Source organism: Lutzomyia longipalpis, chromosome 3, assembly GCF_024334085.1.
Source record: "Lutzomyia longipalpis isolate SR_M1_2022 chromosome 3, ASM2433408v1".
Taxonomy (NCBI): domain Eukaryota; kingdom Metazoa; phylum Arthropoda; class Insecta; order Diptera; family Psychodidae; genus Lutzomyia; species Lutzomyia longipalpis.
Genome location: NC_074709.1, coordinates 26,208,625 through 26,229,620, shown reverse-complemented (window position 1 = coordinate 26,229,620; position 20,996 = coordinate 26,208,625). Strand labels below are relative to the sequence as shown.

At 37.7% G+C, this 20,996-nt stretch overlaps 1 protein-coding gene across 4 annotated transcripts; it reads right to left on the bottom strand.

Annotated features, from left to right (window-relative positions):
• Window positions 1–1,853: 1,853 nt before the first annotated feature.
• LOC129793471 (spectrin alpha chain) lies at window positions 1,854–20,807 on the bottom strand. Of its 4 annotated transcripts, XM_055833538.1 has the most exons (9): window positions 20,673–20,807; window positions 13,226–15,605; window positions 10,405–12,027; window positions 10,155–10,196; window positions 6,736–8,659; window positions 6,056–6,659; window positions 5,930–5,959; window positions 2,320–2,920; window positions 1,854–2,249 (listed from the first exon to the last, which is right to left on the bottom strand). In XM_055833538.1, exons 2-9 carry the CDS (start codon window positions 15,587–15,589, stop codon window positions 2,121–2,123), a joined length of 7,317 nt encoding a protein of 2,438 aa, XP_055689513.1. In that variant the 5' UTR covers window positions 15,590–15,605; window positions 20,673–20,807; the 3' UTR covers window positions 1,854–2,120. The 4 variants fall into 4 exon arrangements, with proteins under 4 accessions (XP_055689513.1, XP_055689514.1, XP_055689515.1 ...); XM_055833539.1 differs by lacking the exon at window positions 5,930–5,959; XM_055833540.1 differs by lacking the exon at window positions 10,155–10,196.
• Window positions 20,808–20,996: the final 189 nt, after the last annotated feature.

Here is a 20,996-nt window from a genome sequence, read left to right as displayed (position 1 = left end):
TATCTATTCTTAAAGGATAACTCAGAATTTCATTTGGAAATTAACCCTTTCACGTTCATTGGCTAACAGGGCTAATATAAATGTTATACATTTTATTTTATCGATTTTAATTTATTTTAAATTTTTTTCGAAGTTGGAAATTCTTTAGATTTCCTTAAGAAAAAAAAGGCCAAAGAAGACGTTTTGACTGAAAAATGTCGTCTTGTGGGAAAATTCATAGAAGTAATATTGGAATAGAAAGTACGCATGTTTCAGACAAAAACATTTCTTTTTTTAGTCTTAAATCGGCAGACTAAGGAGTAAAAGTCTAAAAAGTACTAAATTCTAGACGAAGTAAAATTCAATTTAGCACTTTTTCCCATCGTATTCAGTATACTTTTTCAGCTAGAATTACTGATTTTTGAATTAAATTTAGTACTTCTTCAGCTTGAATTTACCTTTTTAGGCTTAAATTTAGTACTTTTTCGTCTTTTAAGTACTTTTTCCTATTGAATTCAGAACTTTTTCGATTTGAATTTATACTATTTAATTACTTCGGCTAGAATTTCGTACTTTTTTTTTAATTCAATAAATAAAAGTACTAAATTCTAGTTGAAAATATAGTAAATTCCAACCGAAAAAGTTCTGAATTCAATAGGAAAAAGTACTTATTTTAAGCCGAAAAAGTACTTAAAAGACGAAAAGGTACTAAATTTAAGCCTAAAAAGGTAAATTCAAGCTGAAGAAGTACTAAATTCTAGCTGAAAATGAGAATACATATTCAGAAACATTAGATATTCCTGAATTTCAATGAATTTAATTGTTTTATTAAAGTCAGAAATAATTTTTTTTAAATTTTTTGTTAATCTGGGCTTCGTTAGTGGGGGCTTTTCTTCTTAACCAGGAGTTAAGTATATAAAGTCAGAAATGTGTTGAATTAACGTAAATAAGGTTAAAGACGTTCTGCGACTGATAAATGTCCTCTAAAGAGCGTCCATAAAATAGAAATCGTAATGAAAAGATTGAATATTTCAATGAATTATGCGGACGCGAAAGGGTTAACCATTCTTATTGATTTTTAGCTTAATTTTTAAGATAAATTAATATTACAAAAAAAAACCAAATGTTCAAGAATATTCTATTAAAAATCTTTCCATATAAAAATTACTTCAAAAATCCTCCCAAGAAATCCCTAAAATCGTTCTAAAATCACTTTGTTTCATTGAATTAAATGCCTCTGAATTTATTCCAAAAATAATCATCTGACTCAACAATTTGCTTCGTTCTCAATGATTTTATTTATCTGACTGTCCAAGGTCAGTGTTGTGTTTTTTATTTATTCTTTTTTTTTTTTTTACTGCGATCCAGTGACTTTGCTAAAAGATAAACTTTGCACGCGAATTATGTAATAAAGTCATTTAAAAAACGTTCCATTTAATCGCTCCGACATTCCGGCAATCACGTTCTGAATTTTCCTTTCAAAACACTTTTAAAAATAAAAGATAAATTCTTTAATCTACCGAAGAATGATTATTATTTATTGGCTTTCCAAAAGCAGTGATACAAACATTTTTTTTCTTATCTTCCAGCTTCTAAGCTTTTCTCTCTTTGCTTTCAAGCTTTTTGCAGAAAAATTCTTTTGCTAAATTTCTTTAGCAAAAAATTTTCTCAAATGTTTTTCTTCCTCTAAAATTACTTCAAGCCATTTATTTTTTATTTTACGATTAAATGCTTTTGATTTTTTATTTTTTAAAAATTCTTGAAGAAAAACAAACAAATATAGAATTTTCTTTCCTCTAAAAAATATAAAGTGATGCTCTTTTCTAACTTTCTAACCACACACAGAAAACACTAAATATTCATTTTTTTCATATATGTATGAATAATTAATAATAATAATAATAAGAATAAGAGATAAATTGATGAAAGGAAAGAAGATTACTCATGATTGAAAAATCTTGAAGATTTTGCAGAGTGCTGGAAAAATTTGCGGGGTAGTGGAGGAATATATTTTTATGTGATTTGTTTATATAATTTAAATTTGAAGTTTCTTCTTAAAAATTCTATCCCAACCCCTTCTCTCTCTCTCTCTCTAAAGGCAGGAAGCAGCTGCTGGCGGAAGCTCTCTCTTCATTCTTTTATTAATTCTGGAAGAGCGTTCTTGTGAAATCAATATAATCCAGCGCCCCCGCAACGGCATTTCCGGATTTGGGATCCACATAGGGTTTCATTCGATTTACACAATAATCCGCCATATCCTTTGTCAGGTTCTACAGAAAAAAAAAAGATTTTTCATTGAAAAACTTGAAGAAAAAAAAAGATTTTTAAGTAATTTCTTACGCAATAGAGCTCCTCCTTCGTGACATAGGGTCGATCTGAGGCCGTTATAGCTCTAAATGCATTCTCAATCTCCTCATAACTCTGCACATTCTCCGTCTCTTTCGATATCATGAAGGCAATGTACTCCTGCAGTGACACATACCCATCCCTATTCGGGTCGACAACACTCAAAATATCCTCAAATTCCGGATCCGGCTGACCCTCCTCCACCATTGGTAGGTCATAGCCGAGGGCACGGAGGCAACTCTTGAATTCCTGATGATTCAACTTTCCACTCTTATCCTTGTCAAAGTGCTTAAACATCATACTGAACTCCTTCAGGCTGTCCTCCGACACCCCCGAGTGATTACGCGCCTGAATTTGCTGCTCCAAATTGTGCTGCATTCGCATTGAGAGCTGATCAAGTTGATCCCATTGCTGTGCCAAACCCACCGTTGAATGTTCCGTGTAGCGATTATCGAGAATCAAATGTTCCTCCAGGAGGGCGCCCAATTCTTCAATTTTCTTCAAATCAACCCGACGGGCACGCACTTCAACCGCCTTAATGCGCAACGCCTCCAATTGTTGCTCCAACGATCCCGAACCCTCCATCATTGATGTTCTGTGTTGAATTAATTTTTTATTAATTTCTTTTATTCACTTTAAATGATTTTTTTGTGAGAAAAAATAATAAGCTTCAACGCTGCTGTTAAAATATTGATTTGTGAGTTAGAATTTGCAAAATTGCATACTTTTAGGCGATTTTTGGTAATTCTAAATTTATTTGATTTTTAGAGAAGAAATTTTCATTTAAAAAAAATTAATTTATTTTTTTTATCAACTATGGGTGAAATTCCCAAGTCAGACTTAAGATTTTTTAAAATAGACTCAAGTTCGCTTAAGATCCTTTAAGTTTTCTTAAGAATGTCCCGGCTGACACAACTTTAAGATTTTTTAAAGATTTTCACAATTCGCGTCAATAGAACTCGTCAGTAGTTCCCATATAAAGTTTTCCGACTATTTGTTAGAAAATGGCACTTTTTTGTGTGTGTGTGTATTAGTGAGTAGCGCTGAGTAGCTCATCCGTGTGAGTAGCAAATTTACCGACTCCTTCATTTACGCGACAGTAGAATAGTCGCAAAACTAAACCAAATTTAATTTTAAGACCACAATAATATATTTTTTCAATGGTCCTAATACATAATATTTTAAAATTTCTTTTAAAATTATATATAAATTTATATATATGTATGTATATATACATACATATTATGTATATAAATAAAACAAATTTGACTTTGTGAATATTTATTATACTTTTATTGAAAAATTTAAGTTTCATATTCGCTCTCTGAAGATGATTCATCTACCAGGTCATTCTGTCGTCATCTTAAAGTTGCTGCTCCTTAGCGTAGGCGACTCTGAGATGCCTGAATTTGGGATGCCTGATTTTCGGGATATTCCATTGGCGTCTAGAATACAGAAAAATAAAATTTTTAATTCATTTTGATATTCAGGATTCTGTAATAATGGGTTATAGAAAACTTACCAATTCTTTTCTCAGCAAATATTTTCCTTGTTTCTTTTTAAACTCCACAATACTCACAGCAACACCTTGATTAAAAATGATTCACAAAGCACTGGATGTCAAATAACATAGACTGCAGCGATCCTAGCTAGGAAAAAGAAAACTTAAATTTTTATTTACGCGATGTAATAAAATCGTCAAGAAATCAGGACTGCTCGTAGGTGAAATAAATTTCGTAATTTTTTTAAGACTAATTTTTGAAAAATCTATATGATTTCATATGATACCGACGCTGTAGCCAATGAGTATTAAAACTATTCACATTCGCGTTATCGAAAGAGTCGGTTTTTACTTGGGTGCAAATGTATGTGTGAGCTCACTCTGAGTTTCGCCTATTTGCCACTAGGTTTGTTGACGCGAAGTGTGAAAATCTTATTGATATAGGTATTTCTCATGTGCAAAAGTAATTTCAAGATTATTTTCCGACTAATATCTTGAAACTTTTTCCTGACCCGTAAAAACCACTGACTCTGTGTCAGCCGGGAAGTTTTAAGAAGATTCCTTGAAAAAACTTAAGGATTTTCAAGTTTTCTTAGGTAAAACTATAAGAGATTTCTTCAGTCAAGTTGAATCAGGTTAAATGAACATTTTTGATGATTTTTTTCTAATTACCTTCGGGCATCGAAATTAATAAAAATTATCAAGAAATATGTAATTTTGCTCGATTTACTTAAGAAATCTTAAGTTTCGCTTAAAGAAAATTTAAGAAAGTTAATTTTTCCTAAAAAAAAATCGTTAAGATATTTTAAGCTCTGGAGGTTGGTTGACAACACTAAGACGCCCAAGGGCGCATGAAGGTAGGACAAATGTAATTGAGATGAATAAATTTGAAATTGAAAAAATTTAAAATTGAAATTGTCTGACTAGTGAATTTTAGCCAATAGTAAATTAAAATAAGACAAAATAAAATTAAAATTAAATTAATTAAAAAAAAAGTAATAAAAAAACAATAAAATAAAGTAAATTAAATCAAATTAAATTAAAAAATAAATAAATAATAAAGTAACATAAAATAAATATGGGTAGGACAGGCCGTGTACGCGACTCAATTTTTGTATGGAATTCTTTGGTAAAAAATGAAGTTGGACTGCGCTTTTTTACTGACAGCAGCAATCTCAAATCCGTTTGTACCATTAAATTCTACAACTAATAACCTACAAAATGATAGATTCTCAGCGTGCGATCAGTATTCTAAATGTCAAAAAATTAAAATTTTATTATCAAAGGCGAAAAATTCCCATACAAAAAGTGAGCCATTTTTGCTCTTCAACTTCAAAACAAAGTAGACCGTGTACAGGGCCAGGGGTGGGATTAACTACGCAGTTGGGCTTAAAATTTTAATTCAGTTTTTAAGTCAGTCTGTTTTTAAAACGGTAGGTCTTACAGTTTTATATAACTTTTAAAATTTAAAGCCCGACTCACTCAGTAATGAATTCCGCCCAATATTTTTATTTTATTTTACTTTATTATAATTTTTTTTATTTTTTTATTTCTTTTATTTTATTCCTTTTTTTATTTTACTTTTTTTAATTATATTTTATTTTATCTTTTTTTATTTCATAAAAAGTCTAAGACCGACTTAAAAATTTTAAGTCAGACTTTAAAAAATGACTTAAGACCTTAAGATCGACTTAAAAACCGATTTAAAATTTTATGCACGCCCTGAATCATTATTGGAAAAAATACTATGGGTTATGTGGCCCAATTCAGACATTCAAACGTTCGCTTTGAATAGTATTTGAAAGCCCCTATAATGCCCTTTAGATGGAGAAGAAAAATCTCCATCTCTTTGCCCTTCATTTCTCTTAATTAACAACAAAAGACTACAACAACACAGAGACAAAGTTATTCTTGATATTTGTTTGTTAATTTTAGCTGTTTTTAAATCATTTTTTAAACTGTTTTGCTGCAAAATTGCATAAAGCTCTTTATTAAATTTCCATTCTCTAGGATAGAGAAAGATAATTAGAGTGCGCTTAGAGCATTAATAAAGGCAATAAATCACAACAAATTCTTCACAACATTTTCCTCTTTTCTTTTTACCCATTATTATCCCAGCCGAGAATAAAAAATCTACAAAATATAATATTTAAATGAAAATGTTTTTAAATGAAATTTTAAAAAAAGTTTCAAAAAATAAACAAAAAATAAATAAAAAAGATTTCTTACCTCGTTTCTGTGAGCCACTGATGGAAGAGATTGGCATGCTTGGCGAATTCCTTCCTTAACTTATCATTCTCCTCTTGGCGGTGAGCCTCCTTGGCGAGTTCCCCATCGCGTTCTTCGATAATCTTCTGCAGGTTGCGCCAGGTGTCCTCGAGGGCCTCCATCGTGAACCACGTGTACGGGTTGGGACCAACATTGAAGCTCTTTATCTTCTGATCAAGCGCCGCGAGTGCCTTGAAGTCCGCCTCAGCCGACGAGAGGGATGCCTGGAATTGGGCATGAGCCTCACGCAGAGCTTTGATCTCCTCAATTGAATTGCACCGAACGGGATCCGTGAGATCCTCTTCGGCATTCTCAAACCACGAATTGAAGGCCGAAGCCTTCTTGGCGAATGTCAAGTACAGCTCCTCAATCTGCCGGAATTGATCTTGCATTGAGAGAAGGCGGAATTTGCGAGCATCAGATGCCTCACGCAACTTCTGCCAACGCGCCAGGACATCCTCATGGCGCTTAATGATTGACGGGGATTGTGCGTGATTTGCGCCAATTAGTTGATCCTTCAGCGCTGTGATGTTGTGGATACCCTCCTGCTCAAAAGCTGTGAGACCTACGGGGGAATTTTTTGATTTTTTAGCTCCTTTCTTACCTGGAAGTTAGACAAACTGAGAAGAGATCAGACTTACCAGCATCAAAGGTCTCCTGTTTCGTGAGCAGTGTCTGCACGGTGGACAGATCACGTCCGTACTCCTCGCTCCGCACGTAGTTCTCCTTGTCGGCAATCCAACTCTCAACAACGTCCGCCTTCCACATGAACTGCAAGTACGCCGAATTGTCCAGGAGAGCCGCCTTGCGCCTTGTAGCCAAGCTCGACAAGTTATCGAGTTTCGTCTGCAGCTGTGCACATCTCTGCTTAATGCTGTCCTGATGATGATTATTGTTCGCCACGAGTTTCGCTCCGTGCTCACAAATGTCGGAGCAACGATCACGATGTGCCGCAAAGTCCGTCTCAAAGGCGTCGTGCTTCTTCAGCAAACCCTGAACGGCTGCCATGGAGTCTCCGTAGTCCTCAACGGATAGCAGCTGTTGCTTCTCCGTAATCCAGGCTTCTTCCTCCTCAACCTTCGCAAGGAATTGCTGATAGATCAACGATTCATCGAGCTTCTGCCCACGTGTGGCTGCTAAGCCCTTAAGTTCAGCCCATGCCTGATTGAGAGCCTTGAGACGCTGCTCAATCTCCGGAACGCCCAAATTGGAGACATCCATCAACTTCTCTCCAGCCTCCTGGACAGCCTGAATAGCTGGTTCGTGCGATGCCAACTCAGCCTCGAGACGTTTGTGCTTCTTCTTGAGATTCTGCACACCCGTCAAATCTCGCCCGTAGTCGTCGCTTCCCACAAGGAGCTTCTTCTCCTTGATCCAACTCTCCTCATCGGCAATGTCACGGAAGAACTGATGCAGCGTTAGAGCCTCATTGAGCCTTGCCTGACGATGAGCTGCCAAATTCCTAATACGCTCATAGCGCTCATTAATCGATTGACGCTTCTCCTGAATGCCAGCACTGTCAAACTGCCCACTATCAACCAAGGAGTCAGCCTGTTGATTCATATCCTTAATACGATCCTCATGTGCCTGAATATCCGCCTCAACCAGCTGTTGCTTCTTCATCAAATTCTGCACTGAGGCCAAATCCTTCCCGGCATCCTCAGACGTTAGCAAACTCTCAACTTCTCCGAGCCAGAAGTCAAGATCCTTGACGGCTGCAATGTAAGTCCTCTGCTTGTTGGCCTCCTTCAACTTCAACGACTTCTCCGTTGTCTTCTGCGTCAGATACTCCCACTGATCCGCAATGGATGACAAGCGCTTCTGAACGGCATCCTCACTTCCGCTGCACTGCTTCTTATCGATCAAATTCCCACCCATGGCAAGGACGCTCTGAATACGATCAGCATTGGCTGCCAATTCAGCCTCAAAGGCCTGATGCTTCTGATGTTTCGACTGAATATTCGCGGGATCCTTGTAGCTCTCCTCCGTTGCCAATTGCAACTTCTCCGCAATCCAATTTTCAATCTCATCTGCATCCCGACTGAATTGCTGGAGTGTCTGCTCATCCCCGAGTCTTGAGCGCTTCTCAATCAATCCCTCCTTGAGGTGTCTCCAACGTTCCAACACCTGCTGGCGCTTGTCGTCAATCTCCTTCGATGCGTAGTGATCCTGTGCTGTTAACTGATCAGCCAACACCTGCAGCGCTGCAATCTTCTCCTCATGCCCATTGATGGCCTTGTCAAAGTCCTCGTGCTTCTTTATCAGCGCCTCTACGTTGTCCCCCTTGGAGTCCACCTCTTCAGCATTGAGGAAGGCCTCACGGGCCGACATCCAGTTCTCCGCTTGCTCGCAATCACGCAAATACAGCTGAAGATCGAGATTTTGATCCAACTGCAAACGACGCATTGTCCATGCCTTCTCCAACTCCTCACGAGCCTTTGCTAGCCCATCAATCTTCTCCTGAATCTCAGGCGATGCGTAGTGATTGGCCTGCAGCAGCTCCGTCCCGAATTGCTCAAAAGCCGCAAAAGTCCCGGCACGTGCATCAATTTCCGTGCGATGTTCCTTTTTTGTTGTTGTTGTTGAGAATCAAAATCATTTGATCAGTTAAAACTTTATAATTTTTTTTTGCAGCAAAACATTCACTGATGAGAGATTAATTTTTATTTATGTGTGTGAAAAACAACAAAAAAATCATGCTTAAGAAGATTTTCTTTTTTCGAGTGACTGCGAATGAATAGAATCCTCAATTTCTTTTCTAATTTTTTTTAATCTTTGTATTGAATTTTATTTTGAAAAAAATCCTTAAAAGATTTAAAAGGTAATAAATCTCTAAAAATTAAAGAAATAACCCTTAGCTTTGAAATGGTATTTGTTTGAAAAAAAATTGAAGATTCCAGAGCTTCCAGAATGATTAAAAATCGATTAAAAGACAAAACAAAACCACACGAAGCTTTAGCTTTATTTTTGTTTGAAAGTTTGCTTCAAGAGAAATCTGCGCTAGATTTATTTGAGAAAAATGATCGTTGCAGAAAAAACCGTTTGATTTTTTTGAAATACTTTTATCTGTCAAAATTAAAATTTAACGTCAAAGTTTTGATAACTTTTGATTTTTTCCTGTCAAAATAATTTTTCTGTTAAAAAATTTTAAAAGTTCTCCTGTCAAAAATTCTGTCATTTTGTACTTCTGTCAAAGCAACTTGTCACCTAACTTCCGAAGAAACTTTCACTAGATTTACTTGAAAAAAAAAAAATAATTGAGTAAAATTCTTTAAGAACTTAAAAAAACGCAAGGAAAATTGTTTCTTTTTTTATTTTAAAAAGTGTTACTTTTTTAATTAAAATGTTAGCAAAAACGCTAACCTATGTCAATTTGACAGCTGTAACTGACATAAAAGTCAGAATTATGTCCAACCTTTGACAGTTCATGGTTTAGGAACTGTTAAAATAATTTCTTCATTTCTTCTCGTTCAATTTTCTTGCAAAAAAATCGTTTTTCTTTTTCAATATTTCCGTCTGTCAATATAAAAAAATTAACGTCAAAGTTTTGACATTCATGATTTTTTTCTGTCAAAATTACCTCTGTCAAAAATTCCTAAATTCAGTAGTCCTTCTGTCAATAATACATCTTCTATTTTCCAGGCTGAACGTAATTTCGACATCCACACATTAGCTGTCAAAAATTCATCTGTCAAATCAACTCCTGTCACCTAACTTTCTTAACTTCCTCATTCTAGCGCAGAAATCTCTTCAATCTCAAGCTGAAAACCTTTTTGTTTTTTAAATACTTTCACTTTGCAAAGGCTCCACAAAACTCCACAAAATTGCAGTTGAATAAATTTTGGTGATAGAAAAACAAAAAACAAACAAATAGAAAAAAGTTGACGTTTAAATTTTGAAAATTAAAGCAAGAATCTGTGTTTTTATCATTTTTTTTTAGTTGAAGTGTCAACAAAAATTTTAAAAATCACAAATATCACGACACTGAATCCAAGAAAAAAAGATAAGAAAACAAAATTCATAAAAAAAGCCAGGACAGTGTTGTTCTTGCCCAATATACCTGTGGAATACCGTAACGGAAATCAAATTCTGCCCGTTGATTCTATAACATTGACACACACACACATGATTGAACGTAGGGGGTGGTTGTGTGGGGGGATGGAGGAGAAACAACATGATCATGAAAGAAGAAAAATGAGAACATAAGATGATGAGGCGACGATGAGGCTGAACTGATTTGTTCTTCATGGTGGGAGAAGGAACTTCTGATAAAGAAGAGAATCTAATTGTTTGTTAAAAGAGACACTCACCTGATGACGCTCAATCAGGGCTTCGGCTCCGGTAACGTCATTTGCAAGCTCCTCAGACGTCACAAGACCCATCATGGAGCTGATCCAAGCCATTAGATCCCGATAGTCACTCAAGAAGCGCTGAAGATCGTACGAATCAAGAAGTTTCTCCTTGCGCGCCGTTGCTTTTGTTGTGATCTGATCCCACATTTCGTTGATCTCCTTCTGCTTAGCGTACGTCTGTTCAGCACTGTCTGGATGGGATTGCATGAGACGATTTGCCGTCTCATCCAGTTGACGGATCTTATCGCGAAGGGCAGCTAGATCTCGTTCGAGTCCTTCATGTTTGCGCTGGAGTGTTTGAACGCTGCGCAAATCCTTCCCAAGATCATCATTGTTCAGCGCATTCTCCTTCTCAGCAATCCAATCCTTTGTCTCATCAATATCCCGATGGAACCGCTGAACTTCATGTGCTGACCCCAGTTGGGAGGCACGTTCAGTCGTCACTTGCTGCAACGTGGCCCATTTCTCATTGAGATCCTGCATTTGCGTCTGGATTTTCAGAGCAGCTTCAGTCTGCCCCAAGGATGTCAACTGAACGGCAATCTCATTCATATTCGCCAGACGAACTTCATTCGCTTTGAGGTCATCATTGAAGTCATCAAACTTCTTCTGGAGCACTTCGACTTCCTCCAAGTCTTCTCCGACATCCTTGATCTGAGCATGATTCTCCTTATCCTTGATCCAAGCAGCCAAATCAGCAGCCTCACGCACAAGGACGTACGCCTTCACGGTCTCATTGAGCTTATTTTGACGCTCACGCGCTAAGGCCAGAAGGTTGTCGTACTGCGCATTAATCTGCGCCTGCCTCTTGCCAATTGAGTAGCCATCGACTAAATTCTGCTGACTTGCCGACAAACCCGCATCGATCTTCTTAATGTACGCCGCTGGAACGAATCCTTGACGATCATTCACCTCAACCTTCCACCAATCTTTGTTGTTGCTATTCAGCAGTGTCAAAACATCTCCCTTCTTCATTGAAACCTCCCTTGGGGACTTCTCTGTGTAATCATACAGCGCTACAACACACTCCTTGCCCGTAATATCCACAACAGGAGTCTCCTGTTGCCTGCAATTCTTTGCCTGTTCCTGCAACAACTGAATTGTATTCCCAAAAGCCTCAAGATCCGACACGAGCGCCTCATGCTTCTTCAACAGAGCCTCTGAGCTGTCTTCGTCCTTCCCGTAGTCCGTACTCGACACAATTGGCTCCTTCTCCTTCATCCACGACTCCGCCTCATTGGCATCAGCAAAGTACTGATGTGCCTGCAAGGAATCCTCAAGATCCTGCTTCCGCTGCAGGGCTTTCTCCTTGAGATTAGCCCATTGATCCTTCAGCGCATCGAGACGCTGCTTAATGCCCTCACTGGCAAATGGCTGCTCATTCAGCATCACTTCGCCATTCTGCACAACCGCAGCGAGGCGACTCTCGTGATTGTTGATCTCCGCAAGGACAGCCTGGTGCTTCTTGATGAGATTCTGAACCCCAATCAAGTCACGACCGCGATTTGTGGAACCAGCAATGGGTTCCTTCTCACGAATCCACGCGGCTTCGTCTTCCAAGTCGCGGAAGAGTTGTTGGACCTACACACCCCAAGCGTAGGAAGGGCTAATATTATTATTCCTAATTTTACTTCTGATCAGACTTAGAACACTTTTCCCTTAAGATTTCAATGAAACTTTCAAGGTTTTTACTGTTAAATTTGAATCAGATAAAGTTTTGATGAGATTTTAAGTATAATTTAGAAAAATAATTTACAAGAAAAAAGGCTTAAAAAATATTTTCGTTTACTTTTGATTTGATTTAGGTCAGATTTTGATAAGATTTTAAAAATATTTTGTATTAGATTTAGAAAAGAAAAAGATTTAGAATAGTCTTCAGAGCAGATAGGGGCTGAAATTCTTTAGGCGGATTTTATATAAATCTGGTACATATAGTGAAATTTAAATATAACCCCTGAAATTTTACTTCAGATCATGAAATTTAAAATTAAAAATCCTTAAACTGAAAGTTTCATAGAAAACGATTTAAGAAAAGACTGAAATGTATCCAATATAAGTCAGATTTTGATTTTCTGAATCAGAAATTTTGCATAAGGTTTCAGAGAATTTCTTTATATTTCGGAAACTTATTTTTTCGATTCTGAAATTTATGAAATTTTCAACAAAGTTCAATAAATTTTACTTGAAGGCATGAAATTTAAAATTCAGTTACTGAAATTTTAAATTTTCCCAAAACTGATTTTTTTCAATTTATCATAATTATTGAAATTTTCAACACATTCCATGAAATTTTAGTTAAAGGCATTTAATTTAAAATTCATGCCATTCAGGCATTGAAATTTTTTTTTGAATCTGATTTTATCACATTTTGGGGAATAAAACATATGAAATTTTAAGCACAACTTTTGAAATTTTACTTGAAAGCATGAAATTTAAATTAAAAACTTTCAAATATTAAAGTTTATGTACTGAAATTTATGAAATTTTCAAAACCGTAAATTAAATTGTTCTTCAAAGAATGAAATTTAAAATTCCTTCATTGTAATTTACATTTCCGAAGCTGAAATTTTTCATTTTGATACCAAAAACTTATGAAATTTTGTATAAAAACACTGAAATTTTACTTGAAGGCATGAAATTTAAAGTCTAAGCTTTGAAATTTTAAATATTTCCCAACAAATTCCTTCCATTTATAGAATTAATAATTTAAAAAAAAAATCCAAACTAAATTCTGATCAAATCCTAATAAATATTTTTTTCAAAGAAAATCTCCACTAACCTGAAGGGAGTCAAGAAGGCGCTTCCTGCGATCCCCCATTGGAGCTGCGAGGGTTTCATATCTCTTCGAGAGCGCCTTCTCCTTGTTGTCAATGTTCTCCGCATCGAAATGCCCACTCTCCACGAACTTCCCAGCAGCCACTTTGATGCTCTCAATACGATCCTGATGCGCCAGGACGTCCGCCTCGAGGAGAGCGTGCTTCTTCTGCAGATTCTGCACACTCGTCAAATCCTTGCCGTAGTCCTCGGACATGAGTTGCCCCTCAATCTCACTCACCCACAACTCAATGTCCTCAATGGTGCGATTGAATTGCTGCTGCTGCGATGCCTCCTGGAGTTTGCATCCCTTCTTATCCGAAGCCTGCACGAGTGTCTCCCAGAGTGTGATAATCTCCTGCATGCGCGAATTTATCTGATCCGCCGCGTAGTGATTGCGATCAACGAGCTCTGAACCCACTGTTGTGATGTCCTCAATGCGAGATTTATTTGCATTGAGTTCCTGCTCAAAATTCTGATGTTTCTGCACCTTCCCGTTGATGTTTGTTGGGTCTAGGTAGCTGTCATCTGTTGCGAATTTTAGCTTCTCACTGATCCATCCCTTTGTCTCATCGCAATCCCGCTCAAATTGCTGGAGTTTGTTCGAGTCCTCAAGCAGGAGGCGTCGTGCACTGGACTTCTCCAGGAGAGCTGATCGCCTTGCCAGGAGCATAGCACGCCTCTGGGCTACATCATCAGCTGCATAGTGCTGCCCATCAATGAGTTTTGTTGCAAAAATGTCGAGAGCTTTGATTTTCTCTTCCTGCGCTGCGAGACTCTTCTCAAAATCTTCGTGCTTCTTAATGAGCGCCTCCACGGAATCCAGGGAATCACCGAGATCCTCATTGGCCAGGAAAGCTTCCTGCTTTGCCATCCATGTGTCTGCTTGTTCGGTGTCACGATAGAAGAGCTGCAAATCCATACATTGCTCATAGAGAATCCTACGATCCTCCCAGAGGCTGTGAAGGGATGTCTTCTCACTCTCCAGCACGGTGAGCTTCTCTTGCACTTCCGACGCGGCATAGTGTTGACGCTCAAGGAGATGATGCCCTGATTCAGCAGTGAGGCGGAAACTATCTTCACGTGCATCAATTTCACCTTTGTGCTCCTGATGACGCTCAAGGAGAGCCTCAGCCCCAGCCACATCCTTTGCCAGCTCATCAGCTGAAATAATCGCCTTCATGCCATTAATCCACGAGATGAGATCACGGAAATCCGCAAGGAAACGATGCAAATAGTAGGATTCATCGAGCTTCTCCTTCCTGTCCTTTGCTTTATTCTTCAGTGATTCCCAATTCTGCACAATCTCCGCTAGTTTATCCCGAATCTGCCCACCGTGATCATCATGAGAGCTACACAGGCGCTGAGCTTCATCACTCAGTGTCGCCACTTTATCCTCCAGCGCCGCCAAATCACGCTCAACACCCTCATGCTTGCGCTGAAGGGCCTGAACACTGGCTAAATCCCTCCCATGATCATCAGATGACAACACAACATCCTTCTCAGCAATCCACGCAACAGTCTCATCAGCATCACGATTGAAACGTTGAATCTCATGCGCCCCAAAGAGCTTCTCTTGGCGCAAAATTGCCAATTGCTTGAGCCGCTGCCATGCCTCATTGAGCTCCTCCTTCTTCCGCGTAATTATCTCCCTCTCCGGATGCCCATCTTGTATCAATTTGTCCGCCATCTGATTCACTTCCGTCACACGATACTCCTGCGACGCCATATCCTTCTGGAATTCATCAAACTTCCGCTGCAACACCTCAACATGCTCCAAATCCTGCCCAAATTCATCTGCCGTGACAAAGGCCTCCTTGTCCTTAATCCAGAACATCACCTCCTCACAGTGACGGAGGAATTGCACCAGAACCAGAGCCTGTTGCAGCTTCATCCCCTTCTCAGCAAGACGCGACAGGAGCAACTCCCACAGACGATGAAGCTCATCGAGACGCCTCTGAATGGTCTCCGAGGCAAAATGTTGCTGATTAATCATCTCCTGCCCCGTATTATCGAGCGTCACGATGGCATTGCTGTGCGCCGACACTTCAGCCTCAAAGGCCTGATGCTTCTGGATTTTTGCCTGCAAATTCGTCGGATCGCGATAGCTCTCCTCACTCGCAGCCTGGAGTTTCTCATGAATCCAACTCTCGAGCTCATCGGCGTCGCGTTTGAAGTACTGAAAACGTCGCGAATCCTCCAGTTTCTCCCTCTTCTGACGCGTCTCCAACTTGAAGTCATTGTAGCGCCCCAACACCTGCTCACGACGCTCCTGAATGTCCTCAACTGTCTCCAAAATACGAACTTCCTTCGGCGTAAATTGCTCCATCTTCCCTTGACGATTTCTGAAAAGGATTTCAAAGAGAAAAATTTCTTTTTAAGGGAGATTTCAGGAAAAAAATTCAATCCAAATAAAAAACTCATTTTAAAGCCACATTTTGGAGATTTTGCTTTAAATGTGCTTTGCGGTAAAATTCAAAATCAAACATTTAAACATTCTTTTGCGATTAGATAAGGTCGTTGCTTTAAGAAAATCTCACGTTTCGCACGAAGTGGAAAAAAATGAAAGAAACTTTTGCACTGAATTTCTCTTTTTTAGCTCTCTTTTAGCGTTTTGCGTGAAAATTTTCATAGATTAAATTGTTTTTGAGCTCAAAATGAAGAGAATTCAAAATATTTTACACGGGGTAGGGAAGACTGGGGTTAAATGGCTTTAATTCATTGAATTTTTCTATATAAAAGATTTCTTGTTAAATTTTTATTGTTTTGTTTCATTAAATCATTTTTTTAACTTTGAAAAATGATTTAAAGTTTCACAAAACGTTAAATTTTAAGAAGAAAATAAATAAAAAATTAATTTTCTTAAAACTTCGGCTTAATCTGGCAGAAAAGGATTAAAATTTTAAATAAAATTTTTTAAGACTTTATAGAAAAAGAAATCTTTTCATACTAATTAAAAAAAATTAAAATAAATCGTTAAAAGTTTCCTTTGAGAAAGAATTTTTTATAGAATTTCTGTGAATTTAAGTGAAAAGAACCCCATCAGACATGAAAGGGTTAACCATTAAATTGAAATTAATTGATTTTCAATGCACAAATAGCTCTAAATTAAATCAAATAGACATGATTAAGCCATTCCTATTGTACTTTCATTAGAACAACGACGGAACAGACGATAAATTCTCTTTGAGTCTCTTTTATTGCTTCGAATCTAGGACAAATGGAAAAGGAGTTATTTACACAACCTCCTGGGAGCTTCAAGACGCCCTTCTGGGGGCAATAAAACGCGCCTCATTTGCTAAATAAAAGGATCGATATTCTGTCACCTCTGCAGGATTCCGTTCTCCCCTTTTTGCAGTTTCTTTGATTTCTTATGGTGCTATGCAGGAAAAGAATGTCAAGTAAAAATGATCATGACATTTTTTTGTCATTCCATCTCACTCCCACTAATGTATTTTCCTATCTTTCGTCTTTCTCTCACGCATGTTTCCGACATCTTTTTTTTTCATGGCATGCTTTTTTTCTTGCGCACAACATGTTTTTATTTCCTTGAATTTTCTCACCATTTGGGGATATATTCCTCAAAGAAAAGTGGAAAATGCTTAGCTAAAGAATCCACTGGGCCAGGAAAACAGTGAAAAATGGAAAATTACCGTCATTTATGGGCCAAATATGTGAAAATGTACGAAGTAAAAATCAAAACATTCTTTCCCTGACCAATTTTTACGGGATACTTTTCGGATTTTGACCACACAAATCACTTCCTGCAGGTTTTTTGGACCTTCCTACAGGTCATCTGCACACGGAAGGTCTTGTGGGATCAGGGAAATGCTTCCTGGATCGTACAAAAAACTCCTGAACACGGAAAAACTTTGTCCGGGAGTGAATGTTTTGCTGTCGAACTTCACTGTTTTCACTTATTTGGCCGATAAATACCCACGATTTTCCACTTTTCACACTTTCACAGGCACTAAGAACACTTCCACAAGTCGCTTTTCACTTTTCCCAAGCTAAAATATCACAATTTACAGAGAAAATTGCAGAAAACTGACAAATACGTTCACTTCACAAGAGCTGGAAAAAGAATGTCAGAAAAAAACATCTTCCTGCGACATTCTTTTTCAAGCTCTTGCGTAGTCAACACGTTTCTTATTTTTCGTCAATTTTCTCTGTGAGTTGTGATATTTTATCTCGGGAAAAGTGAAAAGCGGCTTGTGGAAGTGTTCTTAGTGCCTGTGAAAGTGTGAAAAGTGGAAAATCGTGGGTATTTATCGGCCAAATAAGTGAAAACAGTGAAGTTCAACAGCAAAACATTCACTCCCGGACAAGTTTTTCGCGTTCAGGTGGGATTCCACCACCCAGGAAGCATTTCCCTGACCCCACACAGACCTTCCGTGTGCAGATGACCTGTAGGAAGGTCCAAAAAACCTGCAGGAAGTGATTTGTGAGGTGAAAATCCGAAAAGAATCCCGTAAAAATTGGTCAGGAAAGAATGTTTTGATTTTTACTTCGTACATTTTCACATATTTGGCCCATAAATGACCGTAAATTTCGATTTTTCACTGTTTTGCTGGCACTGTGGACTCTTTTGCTAAGCATTTTCCACTTTTCTTTGAGGAAAATATCCCCAAATGTTGAGAAAATTCAAGGAAATAAAAACATGTTGTGCGCAAGAAAAAAAGCATGCCATGAAAAAAAAAAGATGTCGGAAACATGCGTGAGAGAAAGACGAAAGATAGGAAAATACATTAGTGGGAGTGAGATGGAATGACAAAAAAATGTCAGGAAAAATGTCATGATCATTTTTTCTTGACATTCTTTTCCTGCATAGCACCATTACTTATTTTCTTCTATACAAAAGATTTTTTTGTGTGTGAAGAACTTTAAGGATTTGTTTTGAGAGGTTTAAAAGATTATTTTCATATTAAGTTATCCGTGAAAGTCTTTCAAACTTTCTAAAGATTTTCTAGAAAAGTTTTTAAGGAATTTTTCTAAAGTTTTCTGACGGATTTTCATGGAGTATTTTTGAACAAATTATTAAAAGAATTTTGGAAGTCTTTTGAGGGTTTTTTTTAAATTAAAATTTAAGTAGAATTTTCAGATTTTTTTTCATAAATTTTCTAAATTTTATTTACGAAAATATTTTAGGCATTGGAGGTTTTAGGAAGAATTGTTCTAGAAATCTCTTCAAAAAATTTTCTTAAATTTTTTCAATAATTTCAACATTTTCTGAGATTTTTCTCTTGAATTATTTTTTTAGCCAAATTATTTTAAAATTCTTGAAGTTTTATATGGGATTCATGAAAATGTATTTGAGATAGAATTTTTCTGTAGTCTTGAAGATTTTTTGTTAAAAAGTTTATCAGGAGTTTCCTCAAGTTTTGCTTGTTTTCTCTGGAAATTGTCTCATTTTTCTTTGAAGAACTCTCTGAACTCTTTGGAGGATTTTCTTTGAAGCACTTCAGGGATAATTTTTTAAAGGTTCTTGAAGATATTATCCTTTAAAATTTTCTTGCTTTTGTAAGTCATTTTCCGTCAATTTCTCTGTTTTTTCAACGGAACACCTTGAGTTTTTTTAAGCGTTTTGAGGATTTTTTTTTTTGCAATTCTTTCAATTTAATTAAAACAATAAGAAAAATTAATTAAAATTCCCTTTTAATTAAAAATAAATAAACCAACAAAGAAAGAAGCTATAGAATGCAATAAAAAAATCAAAATTTAGCCCTCCTTATCGCCCCAAAATAACTTCCAGCTCCCCCAGATGCGTCATTAATCACCTCCCGGCCTGCAAAGTCTGCGGAAATTAATCCCCTCTGAATGAATTTTCCAGATTAAAAGCCAAAAGGAAAAAAGTGATGACTTCATAGCTCTTCTGTGGCACTCCCAGAAGTTTATTCTTCACGCCAACTGCCCTCAATGTCGTTCTCAATTAGCAAATATACAGCCCAAAGTCACAATGTCACAGCAACTCTCTGAAGCGCCCCCATCAGGGTCATCCGGGTGAGGAATGTTCTCCACAAATTACTTCTCTTTTAAAAGTAAAATATTCTCTTTTGACTTTTCCGCGAGCCTCTTTACTGGGCAAACGAGCAGTGTATGGGGGGAGCTCCGCACTCAGCTGCGATGCGGAGAATTAATTGATTTTTCCGGTCAAAAAACTGAACTGCGGGGCCCACCAGGCACGTCGCGAGCCTCTCTGGAATCCGCGCCTCACACGCCAACTGCCCTCCTCAATGTCAGTCTCAATCATTTAATAATTAAAAAATTTCGTGTCTGTAGGGGAGGGCGGGGCTAATAAAGTCACTTAAGGGTTTGGAAAAGCCTAAAATATCATATTTCCTAGCTAGATAGAACAAAATGATCTGAGAAAGAGTTGTAGGGCAGTAAATTTCCTAAATAAATGAGCTATGCATTCCACTTTATCTGTTTGGAAAATATGATATTTTGAGCTTTTTCTAAACCCTCAAGTGACTTTTTTAACCCCGCTCTCCCCTACAGCTATACAAATCTACACCGTTGGTCCGATCGCGATGAAATTTGGTACAGAGACTCCTGATACCAGGCGGATTTTACCAACGACATTCATTTCCCCCCCAGAGCCCCCCTTCGTAGCGCCCCCATATAAAATTCATGCTTTTTTGACTACTTTTTGAAATTGGCGCGGTAAAAATTTAGTTCCAAAAGCCACCACTACTATTTTTTGGTACATTTTGTATAAGAGAAAACGAGACAGTGCACGTCACTGATACTGTCTCCCTCCCACATTCAGTTTTTCGCAGTTTTCTCGCGTTTTCCGCCGAATTTCCCAGAGAAAGTGCGTTTTTTGTGACCAGGAAGCGACGCCGCGCCGTTTGGTGCCCCTGGTTCAAAACTCTCAAAATCCGCGCCAGAAAAAGTCGTGCAAATTCCCCAAAAAAATCCGGGGAGTTGCGCCACCAAATTTTTACTGAACGTACTTTGGGCCCCCCTGAGCCACCCGCCAACTTTTGGCGCCCCAAAAAATGAGTTTTTCCATGAAAAATTAATTTTTTTAAATTTTTCCGCACAACTACAAACAAACGTCACGCACTCCCCCCACCAGAAAATGACAGAGTGAGAGGAATTGATTTTTCCGGTCGCGATTAATCGCGATGCGCCGCTGCCTTAAAATAGCACCGTGACGTAACACCCTGTGCCGAGGAAATGATCAAAAAGGGAACCGGCATGTCCTTCCTGTTCCACTCAAGGCCGGAAATTGCCACGGAAATGCGGAAATTGCCATGAAAATGCGGAAATTTCAAGAAAACTTTTTATTGATTTGTTTTGAAGGAGAATTTGGGCCGCAGTGGGTGTGGCAAAAAACTTTCCCAACATTTGCTAATTTTTCCCATAAATCCACCGAATTTCCCATGGATTTCACGTGATTTCCCTACCTTGATCCTTATTCTTGAAAACTGCACACAATTTAGCACAACACAAACGACTTTTTCACACTTTTTTTCACTTTTCCACAAGCAGGGTCGATTTTTCGGTCTAATTTCTTCTTCTTCGTCAAATGGCGTCACCCTCTAATTAAGAAGCGAGAATGGGATGCAAAATAAACTTTGGTGTGGTAAGAGCGAGATGGAAGAAAGTGAAAGAAGAAACACATACCCATGAAACATTTCTCTTTGAAACATTTTTTACTCCATTGAATGTGAAATGTTTCCTAAAAATGATTCTTTCATTAATTTTGGATAAATCACTTTCTTCGCTCT

Bases quoted from the DNA above. Each gene is read 5' to 3' on its own strand.
- LOC129793471 (XM_055833538.1), bottom strand. From the start codon at position 15,589: ATGGAGCAATTTACGCCGAAGGAAGTTCGTATTTTGGAGACAGTTGAG. The intron at 10,197-10,404 runs GTGAGTGTCTCT...TCAATGTTATAG, and splicing joins CCCTGATTGAGCGTCATCAG to AATCAACGGGCAGAATTTGA. The intron at 2,250-2,319 runs GTAAGAAATTAC...TTTTTTCTGTAG, and splicing joins CGAAGGAGGAGCTCTATTGC to AACCTGACAAAGGATATGGC.